This window comes from Ptiloglossa arizonensis, chromosome 12 (assembly GCF_051014685.1).
Source record: "Ptiloglossa arizonensis isolate GNS036 chromosome 12, iyPtiAriz1_principal, whole genome shotgun sequence".
In the NCBI taxonomy this organism is placed as follows: Eukaryota; Metazoa; Arthropoda; class Insecta; order Hymenoptera; family Colletidae; genus Ptiloglossa; species Ptiloglossa arizonensis.
Genome location: NC_135059.1, coordinates 8353734 through 8374257, shown reverse-complemented (window position 1 = coordinate 8374257; position 20524 = coordinate 8353734). Strand labels below are relative to the sequence as shown.

Sequence of the window (20524 nt, the reverse complement as noted above, 5' to 3'; positions counted from 1 at the left end):
TACCGCGTCGAATCGCTACGCTATCCTCCAATTCGATTTCGTTGTTACATCGACCGATTCCGAGAGCGAGCGAAGTACAATTGACGAGAGCGGGGGACAGAAATCGTGACAAAAAGATCGGTGAACGCGGTGTCGCGTTCACGGAAGCCACGGGTCCGCGGCGATAATGAAACAGAAGAGGGTGGGGGGGGGGGGGGGGGGAAGAACGGGGCCTAATGAAACGCATACGGGTACGTAGTCCCAGCCGGTGCCCCCGTAATTTTCGCGGGGGTCATTATCACTGGGCGCACTCGCGCTCGAGGAGAGATTCCGAACGCAGCCTTCAGTACAGTTATAACTTCGCTGCGAGTCTGACGTCTCTCGCCTCCCGTCGCCACCGGTCGCCGCGAGAACGCTCTATCAGACAATCGCTCGCAGTCTCGGTTCCGCTCGATTCGAAGTCACATCCGACCGCAGAGACTCGGTTCCCCGTAGCAGCGAGCACGACAAACGCGACCGAACCAGCAACCACCCATCGAGGACCCGTCGCGTTTAATCGTCACCTTCGATCGTCATCGAAACAAGTGTCCCGTTCGTAACGGAGAGTCCACGAATTTTTCCACCAAAGAACTCTTGCATCGCGGAACTTTTCCACCGCAAGAACTTTCGTACGACAGAACTTTCGTACCGCTGAACTGTTGCATCGCAAGAACTTTCGTACCATAGAACTGTTGCATCGCAGAACTTTTGTACCACAGAACTGTTGCATCGCAGAACAATTGCATCGCAGAACCGTTGCATCGCAGAACTTTAGTACCACAGAACTGTTGCATCGCAAAACTTTTGTACCATAGAACTGTTGCATCGCAGAACTTTAGTACCACAGAACTGTTGCATCGCAGAGCTTTAGTACCACAGAACTGTTGCGTCGCAGAGCTTTAGTACCGCAGAACTGTTGCATCGCAAAACATTAATACCGCAGAACTTTCGTACCGTAGAAGTGTTGCATCGCAGAACTTTAGTACCATAAAACTGTTGCATCGCAGAACTTTGGCAGCCATAGAACCATCGAGACGATCGCGTGTTCGAAACAGAGACCGCCGATATCTCGTTTAACCGTGATCAGACGGGTTCGTTCAGTAAAAGGAATCGTGTCTCGACAGGTCAATTTCCCGGAAGGTGATCGCCCGGACGCTGGGTGACACGACGATGGACAGGAAGCAGTGATCGAAAGCGGGGAACGAGTGCTCGCGGTGGTTTCGTTATGAGGTAACAGTGGAGATACAAACCAGAGAGGACCCCCCAGAGAGGAGCAAAGATGCTGTGCCTAAAGAAGCGGAGAACCTACAGCTTCACGCAGGGCGTCTGCACCGACCTGCCCAGGCGACCGAAGAAGGATAATCATCGTTACGAGGGATCCTTGAACATGGCTGTTACGACACTGCCGCGTAAGAACAGGTGAGTCACCTTTCCTGTCCGATTCGACCATGCGATAAATCTAATTTAATCGCCATACAACCGTAAGGGATTGTGGACACTTGAACTGTAATTGGAGTTTTAGAATTTGCCATACCGCGATTAACCTTCGATCAGGATTCGTTGGAGTCTTCTACGAGACTAGGCTTTGTGTTTGAGAATTGTTCGCTAATGTAAGAAACAAAATTGAAAGAATAGAACGCGACAATGGGTTGTTGAACAGAGATCGAGATTTTCTAAGAAGGTATTAAGAGTGGTATATTTGTATTTATTGTCGATGGTTAGGACATTTTGGGGAAAAAGTGTCGCGATAGCAAATAGATGTTGAAAGAGAAAGCAACGTGAACGTGTAAATTCGCTGAGGATTATGATTGTAATTCTAATGGAGATTTTGATAGAGGTACAGAGAAATAGGACGAGTATGATTCTTGGCGTACCGGTGTTAATTATTTTACTACTGTTCGTGGTATTAGCAGTTGTAGCTTTAAATCTGGGATTAATAGACATATTGCAACACGATAGGGCAATGTATAGAAGGGAATTAAAAAGAATGCTTCCGAACGATATTTACGATGTGACAAAAATTCGTTTTATCGTTCATGATAGTAATATCATTAGCCGATACGCTTCTTAAATATTCTTAAATATCTCTCCGATAAAATAATCCGTAATTTATTTAATTTTGATTTAGAAATACTCAATTTATTTAATTTTGATTTAAAAATACTTAATTTATTTAATTTTGATTTAGAAATGCTTAATTTATTTCATTTTGATAATCCTCTTAAATACTCTTAAATAGCGAAATAACGTTTTTAGAAAATTCTGAATTCTATTTGGGAGCATTCTTTAGAGTTGTCCCGTATAGTCATCGATACTGAACGCTTTCATGCGGGTTTGAACACTGTCGAACCGTATCCAAAGATACCAATAGAATATTTTTTTTAGGCCAACAAAAGTAAGGCACGGAAGGGTGCTAAGGATATTTCGATAAGAAAATATATGCATAAGCATCATAACGAGTGTACGGGCTGTGCCACAGAGCTAAATAAACACGAACTGAGTCGAATTACGACACAAAGTGTTAAAGTGTTCCTCAAACTTTTCCAAACATGGCGCAATTGGTCAACGCGCATAACTCGGAGGACCTAGTAGTTTCTCCTATAATAACCTTTTCTCTATAAATAATGTTTTACCGTCAATAGTGATCCCCACAAATATTACTCAAAAGTTAAATAACGAACTTTGCGGTTATTATCAATTCTAAACCGAATTAAAAATTAAGTCAAACGAAAATTGGATTTACTCGCGAATCACTGTTCAGTCGTGTCGTTTTGTGGACAAAATTTGTTCCAATTGGAGATTTAATGTTACATTTGGTCAACTTGTGTCTTTTGAATCGCATACAAATAAGAAAAAACGGTTTTTGGGTAAATTTTCGTAAAAATTAACCGGTCCCCTGGTTAAAATTCTATCAAATAATAAGATTGATTCTTTTTTTACAATATTTTAGCGATCAGGAATTATTATATTGTACTTTTGATTCATTTTATAATAATTTAACGATAGAGAATTATTGTATAGTAAATTTGTTAGTTAGTAAGTTTATTCTATAATTATTTAGCCATCGCCATTAAGAATTTTCTGGTCAAGAAACAATGTCCATCGTACAAATGAAGTCACGGATACGTGATGTCGGCCGTAAAAACATTAACCGACAATTGACCTTGGTAGTTTAATTAAAAGTCAGGCGCTAATAACCAAGTCTAACGATTTTCCGTGCCAATGATTGCTCGATTATTACTTGGTATAATCTAGATCAAGGTTTCTCAAACTATGGTACACGGTTGAACAATATTGTTCAACAAGAACAGTGTTGAAATAAATATTAACCGTTGGAGTTTTATAGCACTTTTTCAATTAATCAAAAGAAGGACTATACAGAGTACTCAACTGTACAGTAAATAAAAAATTACCTATTAACATACTAAACTATTATTTTCATCAGCTCCGTGTAGTTGATTTACAAATGAATAATTTTTTGCCTCGAAAACGTGATTTCTTAACCGAGAAATATGTGTTTATCAATTTCCTGCTTTACACTGTTATTTTCCTAATTGAAGATTACCATTCTATTGTAGTAAGAACACTATACTTTCTACAGACTCTAGAAGGGGTCTTTAAAGTACAGTATGGAACTTCGTGTTCCCTGTGCAATTTTTCACTTACTAAATAAAAAATTGCTTCAAAAGTCCAACGTGTAATACTCATTTCCAATATTGTCAAAAATATAGTACATTCCACCTGAAAATTCTTTACAAGTAATATTCACTTCCAACAGTGTCAAAAGTATATATTCCACTTGAAAATTCTTTACAAGTAATATACATTTTCAACCGTGTCAAGAATACAGTACAATATACCCGAAAATTGTTCACAAGCGATTTCGACAATACAGTACACTCAAACAACAAGTTCTTCGCACGAGGAGTCACTTTCGAGCGTACGACGCGAGTTGGCTAATTGATAACAAGTGTAATTGATAACGGTCCAAAGATAATACGATCAACGATACATATTTCCTTTTGTTCGACCGCGAGACATCAAACGGTTCGACTCGGTTCATTTCCGTCTTATCGACAACGGAGATCGGTGTACGTGCGTACAAACGCGGACCGGGCGGGACGATCGAGAAGCGTTTTCGTTTGAAATCCCGGCGGTCGCAACTCGAGAAGTAAGTCGCAACGCGAAGGTCGACCGGAGGTAAAAGTAGGTAGAAGCATGGTTCGATACTGCTGGACAAGTGGAATAACTTCCTACGCGTGCACCGACGGAACGATCCACCGATTGCCCTCGGGATGTTGTGTCCTGCGTGTTCACGGAACTCAGTCACGTGTGACGCGCAACGTTATGTGGGAGGGGTAACTTTTCCTCGAACGATTCCCTTTTACGAGATCGTTGGACGACAACGTTGCATCAACCGTGCTATATGACTTAATTTCCTTTCGATTCCCCCGTTTCACCGATTTAACGCCACAGACGCACGAGGGAGCACCGTGTTGCGCCACTGCTAGAGGCTTTATAGCTTTCTGATCGGTATTGAGACACTTTTCTTTTAATCTTGATAACTTCCAACCGATTCGTTTGTTTCGTCGTGCCTTCAACGTTCCTACGGATCGGTTCGACGACAGTTCCATCGAATGCTACTGTACGATTTAATTCCCTTTAGATTCTTTGGTTTTGCACGTTAACCCTTTGCACGGAGAAACAAATACTTTAGTAGCTTCTAATCGACACTGAGACACTCGTTTTATGATAATGTAACGATAGAAATTTATTGTACCGTAAATTTATTAAACGGTAAATTTAGTTTATAATTATCGAAATTACCAGATACGATTCCTTTCGATTTGATCATTTTGGTACCACTCTTTGAATTTTTTTCGATCTGATAATTTTGACACTACTCTTTTAATTCCTTTTTGATTCCCTCGTTTCTGTAAGCTAACGGATTGAATGCATGAAGAAACACTGTAGTTACTTTGGTAGATTTTGATCTGTACCGAGGCTCACGCTTCTCTTAATCTGATAATTTTTAACCTATTATTTTAATTCCCCTTGAATTTCCTCGTTTTTGTAAGTTAACGCTTCGAAGAAACATTGTATCTAGTTTAGCTACTATATTTCACTTTAATATTGGAACACGTTTCTTTCAATCGAGTAACTTTCGTCCGATTCTTTTAACGTTCTTTCAATCGAACGTGTTTCCGTAATTTAACGCTACAGATCCACGCAAGAACAACGAATTTCAGCACCGAAGAGGTTTCAGCAATTCCTGATTGTTATTGAAACACTTCCCTTTTGACTTTAATCCGATTCTTTTGTTTCGTCGAGTCTTCGTCGTTTCTCTGGATTGGTCAATAGTCGTATCGATCGTACTATATGACTAATTTTCCTTTCCCTGGTTTCTGTAATTTAACACTGTGCAGACACACAGAGGAGCATCGAGTTGCAGCATTCGAGAGGCTTTGTAGGTTTCCGATCGGTATTGAGACACTTTTCCTCCAACATCGATAACTTCCATCCGATTCTTTTGTTCACACGTGTCGTCGTTTCGATAAGTGAAACGAAGAAGAATTCCAGATTCTTGAAGTCAGTTGGGATTCTGAAGTCCAGTTGCAACAGTATCGGAGGCCATTGTGTGCAATATTGGACGCAGCTTGAGCAACACCAGATCCTTGGAATCAAACGATCCCGGATTCTTCGAGTTTGAACAATATCGATTACAAGACACTATTGAGACACTTTTCGTTTAACCAGATAACTTCCAGTCGATTCTTTTCTTTCCTTAAACCATCGTTGTTTTTCCCGATAAGTCAAACCACGGTTGTGTCGATCACTACTGTACAATTTAATTCCATTTTAAGTTCTTCGACTTAATTCCCCGCTGTACAATTTAATTCCCGTTTGTCACTGTAACTTAACGCTTCAGTCACACCGAGGTGCACCAAGTTGCAGCACTGGAGAGGCTTTAACACCTTCTTAATTGGTATCGAGACACGTTTCTTTTTTCAACACCAGTGACTTCGATTCGATTCCTTCGTTCGACAAAGTCGTCGTTTCGATAAGTGAAACGAAGCAGAATTATATTGGGTTGTTTGAAAAGTCGTTTTTCCTTCTTTTTTTGATGAAAATGAAACACAATTTTTTCAGAGTGTACAAACATTTTATTAAATTATATATTCTCCATTTTGGAAACGAAATTACTATTCGAACAACATTCGAAAGTTCTAGAGGTCAAAGATGGTTCCGAAGTCCAGTTGCAAGAGTATTTTAGATCGTTGTGTGCAACGTTGGATGCAGCTCGAGATTCTTCGAGTTCGAACTGCATCGCTTTAGAAACGAGAACGAGATGCAATTGTACAATGAAAATCGGCTATTGTAAATATCTCGAGTCGTGTGCTCCAATGTTTCGATTCCAAGATTCGTGGCTCTTGGAATATTATCTTCTAGCAAATCGGAACGTACTATGCACAAAAGCTGTGCAACCGTGTGCGTTGGTGTATCCGTTTGATTTTGTATAATTTTCACGGTAACCCGTCACGCCAATATATCAATCCACGATGAAATAGACAGAATAAAAAAGTTCTATCGCCAGACGCCTCGAGAGACAATTTGTCATTGTCATTGTGAGTGTAAATAATATTATCTCCGTTTCGAGTACGCGAAACGTTTCACCGTAGACGATTTCGAATCGTGTAGTCGAAACGTTGAAATATGTGCATGCCTTGGGACGCTCGCAACAGCTGATTTTACCGCTAAAAAACCATTTTCCTTCCAGGCTTTTGTTTTACCGGTATTAATTACAGGTGTTGGTTTCATCGCGATAGGTGTACGTGGCTACTAGTCAGGAAGTCGGTGTTCGGTAAATCAGGGACTCTGTGTAACAGTATTCGTGAATTCGTAGAATTGTTCGAGTTCGATCGTTTCCTTTATCAAACTTGACTTTCACAATTGCGCGTTATCCGGTATCGGGTCGTAGTTTCGTTCGTTACGTTCTTTCTTGAGCCTTCGATGACTCGGTGTTCGAATTTCAAAGGAATTCACATCGATGAACGATTCGGTAGATTATTTACATTCTTTCAAAAGTGAACCGTGGCTTCTGGTTAATCGAGTTCGAATCGAAAGGAATTTACTTTGGGATTAAATTTGTTCAATCGTCGGTTAAATAATGGACTTTGCGAAGACCGAAGCTGGATCATTTCTGACTCGTGCCAAAATCGTGCATAAATAGATTCCAAAGTGTAATTCCTTTTCTTGCATTTTATGGATAGGTTTATTATAGAGCAAAAATGTAAATTTATTATAGAGAAAGATACAGGTATATTATAGAGCAAAAATATAAAATTCTTATAGAGAAAAATATAGCTTTGTCAGAAAAAATGTATAAATTATTATAAAAAAAGAAACAGGTTCGTTGTAGAGAAAGAAAGACCAGCACATTTAGAAAATAAAGAATATTTGTTAATTTTCTGATATGAAAGTGTATTTGTTATCGTTTCTTTTTGTACAAATATAACGTATTTTCTACGTTTACGTAACTGTTGATCGATAATATTTAACGCAACGAAACACTCTCGAATCACTTCGACCGTTCTGTTGCATATCCGAGGCGAGGCCAACGTCGGGTCTCGAGTGACCCAGGTTCGTCCAACGACGATTAATACCAACCGATTCTCGTCGAGTGCACGGTCCACGGGTAGCAATGGTTCTTAATTTCTGTTATTAACGCGCAGTCACTATTCTCATTACGGTTGGTACACGCCGGGCGTCGTTGAATGATGTTTCCTTACTTTAATTTATGTATGTTCGCGCGCAATCTGCGTACACACACCTGTGCCGTATAAACGTCCGCAAAAGGCGGACTTGAATACGGTCATTAGTTCCCGCTACCGTTAGAGATGGAGGGAAAGACAAGAGCAACGGTGCGAATCATAATTGCGATATTACGTTGCGTAAGTTATTAGCCACCTTCTTTTTTTTCTTCTTTTTTTTTTTCCTTCTTTTTCTTTCCCTATCTCGTTTTTTCTCCTCTATCTTCAACGCGAGCGTTCCCAAGCTGAAACAAAGTGCGTACGTGTACGCGATTTATCGCGAAGGCCGTGTCTTAACGAGCCTCGCGTGTTAAATGCTGATCATTGTTTCGTTTCACTGGTTCCTCCTCGTTCTACGGGAAAAAGTCACGATGAAACGTCTCGTGCCGACCGATGTCTATCTGCAACGCTCCTAGTGCTGGAAAGTTGCGCTTTCATCGTCACGAGGAAATCGCGAGGGAGAGAACCGACGAATTTCGTGGTCTCGCGTGAAACGAAGCAACGTGTACGCGTTATCGTTTCACGGCGATCGTCCACGGTTGTAGATTTTTTTTCCGTTTCGTTCGCGGGAATATTAAGGAAATTACACGAGGATCTCGTACGCGAGTCGCGAGCCGAGTGAAAGTTATCGTTTTACAACTCACTGGTTAACTAAATGAAATTTACATCCGGAACGTTACGACAGACCCGATGGGTTCTCGCGCGTGGAAATTCTATTTAACTTCGAAAGGGCCACCGTTTCGGGAAACGAGGTATTCGTGATCATTATAGAGCGAATCGACGAGACACGATGGTATTTGGAAAATTGGAAACACATTTTGGAAAAATAATTTTAGAATGATAGGGAACGAGAGATCGAGAACGATTCGACGTGTGGGGTGTGTTTCATTGGTCTGTTGAAGTTTACGAACCATTGTTCTCGGCTTTGTATCGATACTCGTACCACGATTGGGTCCTTTTTGACCCGGAGAGACTTTTGCATTGAACAATTATAGCGTTGACAAGATTCTCCTTAGAAGTTAAGGAAGGTAAATAACGGAATTTTTATTGAAAATATTTGTCGAAGCAAAGTCAAGTTACGGGTCTATTTGGACCCAGGCGTGATCGTTCCCCTAATCGCCTGAACCGTTGGTATTGCGAGGGTTAACGCATTAAGGATCAGTATTTTACCTTGAGAACATTTGAAAAGTTTCTTTTACCGGTATCGAAATCTATTTAAACATCGTGTGATTTTTAGAATACGAAATCAAGTATTTCAAATATTCTACTATTCTTTTGCAATCTTTCTTATGATATTATAAATTAAAGAAATATATTCAGCGATTATTTATTTCCTTTCTCTGGTTTAGAATATTTTCAGGTTGTGATTAACAAAACTTATTCCATACAACGTATTGTTTAAAAAAGAATCTATCTGCATGTATTAAAGTACCACTCGTAGTTTCACTCTGCACCCAGTATAAGTATTTTCGATAACATTTAACTTCGAAGAATTTTTCTTCTCGTAAAAGCAAACCATACGCAAAGAATAAGCATTAATTTCGACGAAACAATAATTCAGTACCTCGCGTGTTACCATTCAGTCGATTCTCCGTTTAAGAATACAAACGACTCTGTAATCGGTGTACATTCTTCGTTTACTTCGATTTTTCATACAGATGTATGCATCAGATGTTTGCACACGGTCTCGTATGGCCGACCGTAACTAATTAAGTAACTAATGAAGGAGTTTCGTCGAACCAAACTACTTCGACCTATCAATGGAATCGCTTGTTTCTATATATATATATTTTTTTTTTCTATTTCTTTTTTTGTCTTTTTTTCCTTCTAACGACCGATGTTGCCTTTTACCATTTATCTGGTTCATCGTCGTCGTCCTCTTTCGATAGTCATGCAAGAAGGTTACGCGACTCGGGGTAAAGATGTCGCGATTGCACCTTATCTGGTATCGTTTCCTTCGTCTCGATTCTCCGCGTGGTTTTTCCTGGCTGGAAGTACTTCTGGAATCGTGTCAGTGTACTTAATTACCGGCGAGGTTGACGTATAAAGGTGGATCGGGTCTGCCACGACTTGTAGCTTCCTCGCCAACGTGGCCAGCGTGTTTCTTTCGTGAACAAAATGGAATATTGCGTGGATTTCTGTGTCGAAAGAAGGGTACGTGTAACGTTACGTTGATTCACTCGATAAAATCTCGACTGGAATTGATCGACTACCATTTTCGCGGCTGCGTTTTCTCAGAGGACATAAATCTATGTTTCACGCGAACGTTGAAACGTTTCGGAGTGTCTCACGCTATTGGACAACAAATTTTTAACTTTTTAAAAGGTAAATGCCTCTGGAAGAAACTCTTGGAACGTCTCCGAAAAAAGAATAGCAAATTTTGCATTCAGGATCGATTTGTAGGTTTAAAACGATAAAAGGGTGATATTTGTTACACCAAGCATAATATTTACTAATAAAAAAATACAAATACATACAATTATTGTGTGATAGATTGTACATATATAGATAATTAAAAAAAAAACACGTTCAATACATTTCAAATTTCATTTGGAATAAGTGCATTTATGATTAAAGAAATTTATATTTTATCGAACGTTTCGTAAGGAAAATTGCATACTCGAATTTGATCTTTGTTCACCATTTTCTACTAAAATAATTAACGAAACGTTTACCTTGTCTATTTTCAGTTAGATTTAAATTTTAAATTCATATATGGTAATTGCCACTTGATGGCACTTTTTAATTATAAAATTGTGAGAAACTTCACGTACTTGTCAATATGAATATCTCAACGCAATAATTTAATATTGATAAAAGGATATTGATTATTTATCCACGTTTTTCTACATTGAAAGTTTTCTTCCCTATGTGGATTGTATAACGCTCCCTCACTCTTTCAAGTTGCGCCCTCCATTTTGGAAAACATTGTTGTAGCGTTTTTTTTTTCTTGCAGGGTCTCTATAAATGGAAATTATGCATGTTCGAGTTAGGAAATTGGAAAGTGAAGACGTTAAGAAACGAGAAACTAGAAAATTGCAGGTTAATATTAGGAAAATATTGCGCAATACACTCGATCAATGTAATAAGGCTGCACGAGTAAATGGTTATAATTTTTTCAGATATTTGTAATAGGATGATGCAATACTCTCGAACTCGTTGCGCAAAAATATTCCGATATTATAGACATAAACGTAGGAGGTTTTCGAATTTCGAGTAACTGCGTTTCAAAAATTTTGCTCTCTCATTTTTTAAAAGATTTATAAACAAACGACCTGAATCTCGGCTATATATTAGACACTCTTCAAAATAATTAGAGAACTTGCACGATTTTATTGTACATTATTATAATATTATCATCCTTGCGCTTCGAATGACAGTTATATTGATAATGTAGAAAACTATACAATTTTTAATTCAATACACTTTCGAGAATTAATAAATTCATTAATAATCGTATATTCATCGGTATGTTGTTCCTGAAAAATTCTGCTTTCGATTACCAAATGAGTGGAACAAAATATCGTTATTATCGAATGAAAAAGTTTAAAAATATTTAAAGTGTATTAAACTCAATGTTGCCCAAATTGTATAGGTAATTTGATACAAATACCACTGTATTGAGCAAAGAGTATTTGTTTCGCGGTTGATATTTTGTTCGTTTTCCTGTGTTAGAAGGTGTGCACAATGAAGGTCTTTAAGTTTGCATAAACCTTCGTTACTACATAGAGCATCCTGTGTGAACATCATTCCTTGGCAGCAATTACAAACCACATCCTGTGATACTCGAAATAATTGGAGGATAATCATCTACTCGTATCAGCTAATCAATACTTTGAAAGCTGCGTATACGTTACAAGCTGCACGTTCTCAATATCGGGCTAATTCTCCAACCGTGAGATCTTCTAATTATTTTGACCACTGTTTTCCGAATTAATGCACATTGTAACGAACCTAAATCATCGTAGATTCTCGTAACGAAGTTCCTGTTATATTTACAGGCAAAACGAAATTGTTATTATCTCGCCATGCATGTTTTTTTCCCCATTCTAATTACTTTCCTGAGTGTATTCTATATCGACAAAACTGTTCTTTATTCCAGGTCTCCGAGTAGTTTGTTCCACTTGCATAATATTTCTCAACTTCGTATATAAATATTTATACCGGTTTTCTTTAATTTTTCTTAACCTTGATATAATTATAATTTACATATATATTATATATATTATGTACACACACCTTGTGCAAAATATATTTCAAAATATTTACCGATATTCGAACCCTTCCTCTTCAATTTTTCTTGACCCTGACACACTGACAACTGATCACAGTTCGAAAACAACTGTCCACGATCAGTTTATCCTCTTTATTTATGATCTTTCGCTTCGTACAACGTTCTGTAAAATCATCGACGTTCTTGAGTTTTCACATAATCTCACCTGCTCGTTTACGAATGTTTTTAACTGTCTCGTATACCTCTTAGGCTCTTTCGGATGCGAGCAGAAAAACACAGCTTCGAAACGTTTCCTGAACTCGTTTTTCAAACGGTTGTTTCCGTGTAAAGCCAGGCAATTATTCAAATTTTCTCTTAATGCATCGTAGAGGATCGAACTACCTGAATACACTAAAAATTTCCATGTGGCTGCACCCAGGTAAATAATTTACTGTACACGCTCTTATTAGACAGGCTGTATGCAGAAAGACACTTGTTGCTAAGTGACCACCCCTTCCACTTGTCAATGCATTGCAACGGACCCGGTCCGCGTGCAAGTATCTAAGGTTGCATCTATACAGGTTCTATTGCGTTAATTGCGATATTAACTAAGTACAATTATTGTGTCCAATATCCAATTTATTTATTTTCCAATATCGTAGTCCATATCAAATTCATTTATTTTCAAATACCATAATATTTATGAAATTCATTTATTTTCCAATATCGTGGTGCATATCAAATTCATTTATTTTCAAATACCATAATATTTATGAAATTCATTTATTTTCCAATATCGTGGTGCATATCAAATTCATTTATTTTCAAATACCATAATATTTATGAAATTCATTTATTTTCCAATATCGTGGTGCATATCAAATTCATTTATTTTCAAATACCATAATTATGAAATTCATTTATTTTCCAATATCGTAGTATATGTCAAATTCATTTATTTTCCAATATCGTATCATATGTCAAATTCATTTATTTTCCAATGTTCTAGTATTCGTTGAATTTATTTATTCTCTAATATCGTAACGTGTATTTATCGAATTTATTTATTTCCCAATATCGCAGTATTCATAAAAATTTATTTATTTCTTCCTATCGTGATATTATTGACAATCGTCGCGTTTCGACAAGGTTCTCGTAATAGTTTTAGTTCAACGCAGGTATGTCGAAGTCGGATATACAAATTGGGTCGGAGAGATTCTACGGCTCGAGATAAATCGAAAATAAAGAGTAAGAAAATTACATCGGAGGCTTCGTTTTCGAGATAAGTTCGTTTGAAAATTGATCTAGTACACGTGCACCTAATTAATGATTGGCGTTACGGATTTCATTACAGACCGCTACTGCGTGTGTTCTTGTGTGGAGTACAATGTCAGGCATTGTTTACTATCGACTCTTTCAATGTGTTCTTAAGGCGCGCGGACACACTTTAACCCTTTCAGTGCTGCACACTTTTGACGAGTGTGTTACGTACACGAGAAATACTCTACTGTTTGTGGCACGCCTCGCTCTTGAATACTTTACTTTACTTTGTGTAAACACGTCCACATGGGTACCAATTATTAGACACGTATACACGCTTGTAGCTTCGAAAGGGTTAAACGTCTACAGTGGATTCCGTAACATCAGTATTAGGTGCACTTCGAAATGCATTTCGAATGCATTTTTCTCGGGAACAAAGCCTCCGATGCAATTTTTCTCATCGAATCTCTCAAAGTTTCCTCAACTTTGAAAGATCATTAGCGAAGCACGATTACTATTCACATTCGTGTAATTTATAAAATTATCCAATACAATTTAATAAATTAATATCGATGCAATCTTGTTCTACATTTTTGTCTCACTTCGAGCCGTAGAATCTCCCTGTCTGTACCACGAATTTTTACTCACAGTGTATAATAAATTAACTAATGTATCTATTTACATATACGTAATTCTATGGATACTGTACGAATAATCAGAAAACCACCACAATTCTAAAAGCTCGAAATGACTTCCCGACGAGATGTTACCGATTCATTTTCCCACAAGTGTCCCGATATTTTCTCACAAATGTGCACACACAGCAATACTGCTCGTGTAGCTCCAAAAAAAAAAAAAAAATACCAATCAATATTTAAAAAACTCAAAGATATTCGATACGATGTCTACACGACGTTAAAAACTCTCACAATATCAAAGAATATTATTTTTACCGAACAAACCTCCCCACGGTCGTTCGTTCTTTGAAATTTTGATTAAAAAAAAAAGAAGTTCCCTCGTGTCTGTTCACGGCTGGTTCAGCGTACCGTGAACGTGTTAATACCAAAGTGTTCCTTTATCCCCGTTGTTGAATTCGTTCCGGCTGGCCCACAAGAAACGCGATCCCCTAATTGTCCCGTGCAACGTACGCGGCGCGCACGATCGGGATCGTCGTCGTTTGCATAAATCTAGGTTCACCGGTGGAACACACGGGCCCCTCTTTCGCTTCCCCCCGCCTACGGGGATCTATTGTTTAATCTAGCCGAGAACAGCGGTCCCGAAAGCTAGATTCTCACAGTACCGCGTTTCTCTCCAATGGGAAGCAGCCTCCGCTCGTCTCCTCGCCTTCTCTTCACTCCTCTACCCACCGGCGACCGAACGCAGCAAAAGTCGAAGATTAATGCCCGATTGTCCGGCCGAAGAACTAATTCTGGCCTCCGGTACACGCTGGACTCGAGATCGACGTTCCTTTCCACCGGTGAACCGCTACTCCCGATCGATTACGTTCGATCGAGCCACGGAATCGTTTCCAATGTGTTTTGTACTGGACACGGTCGTACGACGAGAACGATTACTCGTTGCAGTAGGGGGATGGCTGAAATTTTTACTCGAGTGCTAGTTTCGAGCAACGAGAACGAAAGATCCGCGATCTTTTATTACTCGTTGAATGGAGATTGAATTTTTAATCGAGCGGGTGTTTAGAAGAGTGTATTGGACATTTTTAAGTGGAAAATTGTTTCAAATAACGAACGAAAAATGAGCGAATGATGATCAAAGGAATGGTTAGAAGAAGGGGGGAAATTAGATATTTTTATTCGAATGAAATTTTTGTAGGAGCGAAAGGTGATATTTATTGCTCGTAGAATAGAAAATGAATGTTTAATTGTATGGGTGTTTAGAAGGACGAAAGTTACAAATTTGTATAAAAAAATTTTTATAGAAGGAACGAAAGGTAATATTACAAATTTGTATTCGAATAAATAATTTCCATTACTCGTGACAGAGAACATAGATTTTTGATCGAGCGAATGTTTAGTTTTCCCGTGGAACCTGTTGTTTTCCATGGATGTATTATTATATATTTTTTATAATACATAGAGAAGCGTGTATTGTATCAATTGATACTGTATACTGTATCGTTAATGTCTGCAATGTTTGATGAATTTTTTAAATTCCACGCAAGAATCGATATTTCGAAATATTCGATTGTAAACGAATAAATACCACACAGGAATTTTCCAATATACTTTTTACTTCTATGATAAAAAAGTATACAACGCGAGAAAAGTATCGTATTATAAGTATTGATCGATTAGGTAAAAACGTGTAAAAAGTGTGCACAACTTTAGCTTGGTGATCAAAGTTGTTCGTCGTACTGGCACAAATTCGAAACATTGAACAGATGAGTCTCGAGGTTTCCAATATTATAATTCTGTTCTTGGAAACTGGCAATTCTAATTGGCCTCTGTGTTCATCGATAGCATCGTCTTCCTGTGCGAAGACCGATAGAACGGAGGAGTCTTATCTTATCTGGCTCGAATTAGTTGGATTTTCTCTCGAGCTCCTTAATGACTGTGTAATGAAAGCTGACGAGGAATCAGAGATTCGAATCTCGAGTACCTTTTCTCACGAAAATAGTCGAACGCTTGTTTGAAATTCGATATCTGAAATCATAAGCTTGCCATCATAAAACACACAAGAATTCATTCGGTGCAATCATCGCCTCGATCTCGCGACGTTGTAGAATCCGAAACCAATCGACTGAGACACGACTAGTTTTAACGCAGTATTCGCAATTTTTTATTTTTCCCGTAGGTAGGTACTCTCGTTAACTAAGTGTCTGATTCAGTTTTTTTTCTTCTTGCTCGTAAACGTGTTTTCTCTAGATATTTGTCAAAATCGATCGATTCGAAGGAAAAGAGCAATCGAATCTAACGTAACGTGAACTTAACGGTACGTTGCCTGCCCGATACTTCTCACTCGGGAAGTTTCTTGAGAATGATTATCGTAACACGATAAAGTATGTGTACAATTTAGAGAAACAAGCTGGAACAATTTCTGAAGGAATCGTACTGGACGAACGAAGATGTTACACTGGTACAATTTATATACCTCGACTTGGATGTCCTTTAAAAATATTTTTAAAGCATCTAGGTTTTGTGCAAACAACTTGAAAATATTGAAGTTTATTTAAAATTTCAAGATTCATTGGAAACAACTTGAAGATATCAAGGTATAGTGGAAATAACTTGAGAACACCTAAAATTGCTGGAAATAACTTGAAAACACCTAAAATTGCTGGAAACAATTGAAAAACCTTAAAATTGCTGGAAACAATTTGAAAACCCTTAAAATTGCTGGAAACAACTTGAAAACCCTTAAAATTGCTCGGAAACAACTTGAAAACACATAAAATTGCTGGAAACAACTTGAAAACACATAAAATTGTTGGAAACAACTTGAAAATACTTGAAATTGCTGGAAACAACTTGAAAACACATAAAATTGCTGGAAACAACTTGAAAACACATAAAATTGCTGGAAACAACTTGAAAACACCTAACATTGCTAGAAACAACTTGAAAACACCTAAAATTGCTGGAAACAACATGAAAACACATAAAACAGCTGCAAACAACTTGCAAACATCGATAAGAACTGATCGCGTTTCTCCGAAATGTCAAGATGCGTCAGAAACAATTCGGCTTAGAAACATTAATAACAGAAATCATTGAAACCGATGTTTGCTCCGGTAGCCGGACATATGCGAAGCAGAACTAAACAGCGAAAGTCTGCGTTTGTGTTCTGGGTAGACGAGAGGAACTAATCCGGTTTCTTGATTTTCACGGGGCACGATTCTCTAAAAAAATGATGCCTGGACCTTTTTCCTTGTCGGCATACCGCGCGATAAACGCGGTGTTAAGGTTATCTAAGCACTTTCTATGCCAACCGATGGTCGATCGTGTCGAACGACCACCGATTCGGAATGGAAATTACGTAGACGGTCGCTGTTACGTGGAATGTCGTTCTCCGATAACGAGGGACACCTCCAAGGATACGTTATTGCTACAATTGCTGCTGCTCGGTTTTCATTGACGAACGATCTCCATTGACACGAAGTTCCGTGTGTTTGCAACTGACCCTCGCGAATATCGTCCATACCAGTGACGAGCAACCTTTCGTTCCTAAGTGTACGAAAATTGAAAAGCTGATACTCCATACGGTCCGCTACGAACGTGATATTAAATATTTAAATATATTATAACCGCAGACGTGCGTTACTTCGACCATGGCGCGACGTTACCGAATATATAAATAAATTAGCGGATAAAGAATAAAACTTATCTCTCGGACAACTCAAGAATGACTTCACTGTGGCTCGTTAGAAATGCTCATCTTTGATTATTGACATTCTCATTGGTAAAGCGTATAAAATTATGCGTATACGTGTACAATAGTGTTGATCAAAATTGTTTAATTTGTAAGGTCTGGATTTGTTATTTTCGACAATGAAACTTTTTTCAAATTGTTTGCATGCATACATATACTTCAGTTTTGTTGCTGCGATAATTTGCTTAGGTTTCGAAGGAATTCCTATCGGTATGCTTCTTTGGAAATGGTACAATTACTATAGTATATCGTCAAAGTACGATTTATTATATGTAACTGAAAATACCTTACTCGAAACGTTTCGTACGTGTTAACGTTCTTTCAAATTGTTTAAGAATTAAGAATCGTAACGAAATCGATGTAAAAATGTAGCAATGTTGCACACATAATAGAATCGAATGGTAATCGATAGGGAACCGAAAATGAACAGTTAAGAACCGTAACCGAAACCGATACGAGCTAGAACCGATTATCTAAAACAGTTATGACATATTTTCGACGCTCATAACTATTTCGATCAGAAACGATACATAACGGTTCGAAACAGTTATTTTTGGAACGGTTTCAACCCTTGAGTAAAAAAAGACACGATTCAAAACGACTCGAGAAGTTTGCCTAACGGAGCTCCGTTAACTTTTTCCTAACATTTTGATCACGATGCATCCATACGGAAATGGAAAGAAACTTTTTCTTCTTTTATTCGTGGCAAAAATTGCAGCAAAAGGAGACTCAAGGAAATTACAGAACCGAATTTTCCACTTAAACGGTGATAATAATCTTTGTGGAATTAAACGTAATTCGATTCGAAAAGGTGAGAAAATTGGCTAGAATTTTATTCTCTTTTTATTTTATTCGTGGGAGAAATTGCAGCAGAGAACTAAATTTCCCACTTTAACGATGATACCAGTCAATCTTTGTCAAGTTAGAAAAGATTCGACTCGAAAATACGCGAGAAATGGACGTTTATTCGGTTTATTTTCTTGTATGCTCTCTAGAGGAGAAATTACAACAAAAGAAAATGCAAGGAAATTATAGAGACCTAAATTACTATTTCAACCGTGATTCTAGTCTTCATTGAATTAGAGAAGGCTCGATTCGAGAAGCTGGGAATACTGGACAGAATGTTATTCTTTTTAATTTTATTTATTAAAGAAATCATAGCAGGAGGAATTGCAGAGAACTGAATTTATTACTTCAACGATGATACCAATGTTTGTCGAGTTAAAGAACTCTCGATTCGAAAAAATTCGAGGAACAAACGTTTATTCTTTTTTAAGTTACGTTATGCTCGTAGAGAAGTAAATTTACCATTTCAACGTTTACACTGGTCTTCGTCGAGTTCGAGAACGCTCGATATCGAAAAGTTTTCCCAATGAAGCACCGTTAACTGTTTTCCAAACATTTTGGTCACGATGCGCCTATAACGATCGTCCTATCCGCTTCAGCTCGAAACACAGTAGCTCGCGGTCGTTGCTCTCGTTACTCGTGCAAACATCATCGCAATTAGACGACGATCATCCGCGGTGAAGTAGGTAATACATGTCCCACGGACGAAATTACTTGTTGCGGTTCTACCGTGATCCCTATGTAATTTTCGTTGCGCTAAGATGCGCGATATCTCGGCGCATACTTAACCCCTTCCGGTCCATTTTCGTAAGTGGCTTGCTCTCCGCGTTGCAATCCGTTTTCCTGTAGGAAAGCGTTGACCTTCGACCGATTTATTTCGCTGCTAATATGTTTCAACTGGGTCACAAATTCAAGGATTTGACGTTAAATTAGGCGAGAATGAAAACTCGCGAACGAGTTTACCTGTTTGTTTCACGTGTTTCGGTTCTGCTGAGGGATTCACGGTTTTGTTAATTATAACGTCACGAGGAAGAAAAATTGGGAAAATTACATAGCCGATGAATCGTGTATATGTTGCAAAAGACTTTGTGACAAATTTATATCACGAACGAAGATGGACGAGAAAAATTGTATAAATTATATTATCAGTGAAGCTTGTGTTATGAAATAATTTGTGACAAATTTATATCACGAATGAAGATGGACGAGGAAAATTGTATAAATTATTCACCGATATATCTTACATATGTTGCAAAAGACTTTGTGACAAATTTATATCACGAACGAAGATGGACAAGAAAAATTGGGCAAATTACTTGTCGATGAGTCTTGTGTACGTTACAAAAGATTTTGCTTACTCGATTATCACGGTTGTAGATGGTGTGAAGTTTTGTCAAAAAAGAAGATTAAAGTTACCAGCGAAAGAAGCCGGAAAGAAAGTAAAAATTACAGTCTGTGTACAAAAAAATGACTACACGACCAGCTAGTTAACTAGATTAACCGATATTCGTTAAGTGGGTGGAATTATGTCAGAACGTTGCGTTTAACGAGCTTTTAATTATACGAATACTTAGAAAATTTATGTAAGCAAGAGAATGTAGGAAATGGATACGAATTAACATTGGAACATTGAAATTGAATTTTCTACATCAGCGTGCTTTTCGATTACCAACGACTTTCTCGTTTTTGACACAGGATGATTTATACGTGCATATTTGTCACGAAAATGTGGCACGGCGAAAGAAAATGCAAAAATATCGATAAAGATGAGAATTGATAACTTTTCAATCGCTAATGAGTTCCTTGTTTTAGATCTCGGGTAATTTGTAGACATGTACGATGACTCGTCGATTTTTTTACATAAATTCGTAACAATAACGAACCGTGAAATCAGCTTCGTTATCCTTGCTCGCATTATCTCTATTGCCTTTATTTCTAATACGTATCTGTCTGTTTCTCTTCACATTGCTAGGTAAAACGAGCTTCT

General features: G+C 38.0%; 1 protein-coding gene across 3 annotated transcripts in view; it reads left to right on the top strand.

Moving 5' to 3' along the window:
* The first annotated feature begins 433 nt into the window (after positions 1 to 433).
* LOC143153525 (uncharacterized) overlaps positions 434 to 20524 on the top strand; it is a 138329-nt gene continuing 118238 nt past the window's right edge. For 2 of the 3 annotated variants that reach the window (XM_076324862.1, XM_076324850.1), the window contains exon 1: positions 434 to 1437. In XM_076324862.1, the coding sequence (XP_076180977.1) occupies positions 1298 to 1437 (140 nt within the window). In that variant the 5' untranslated portion in view covers positions 434 to 1297. The remainder of the gene's footprint in view (positions 1438 to 20524) is intronic. The other variant, XM_076324851.1, reaches the window with a different exon arrangement.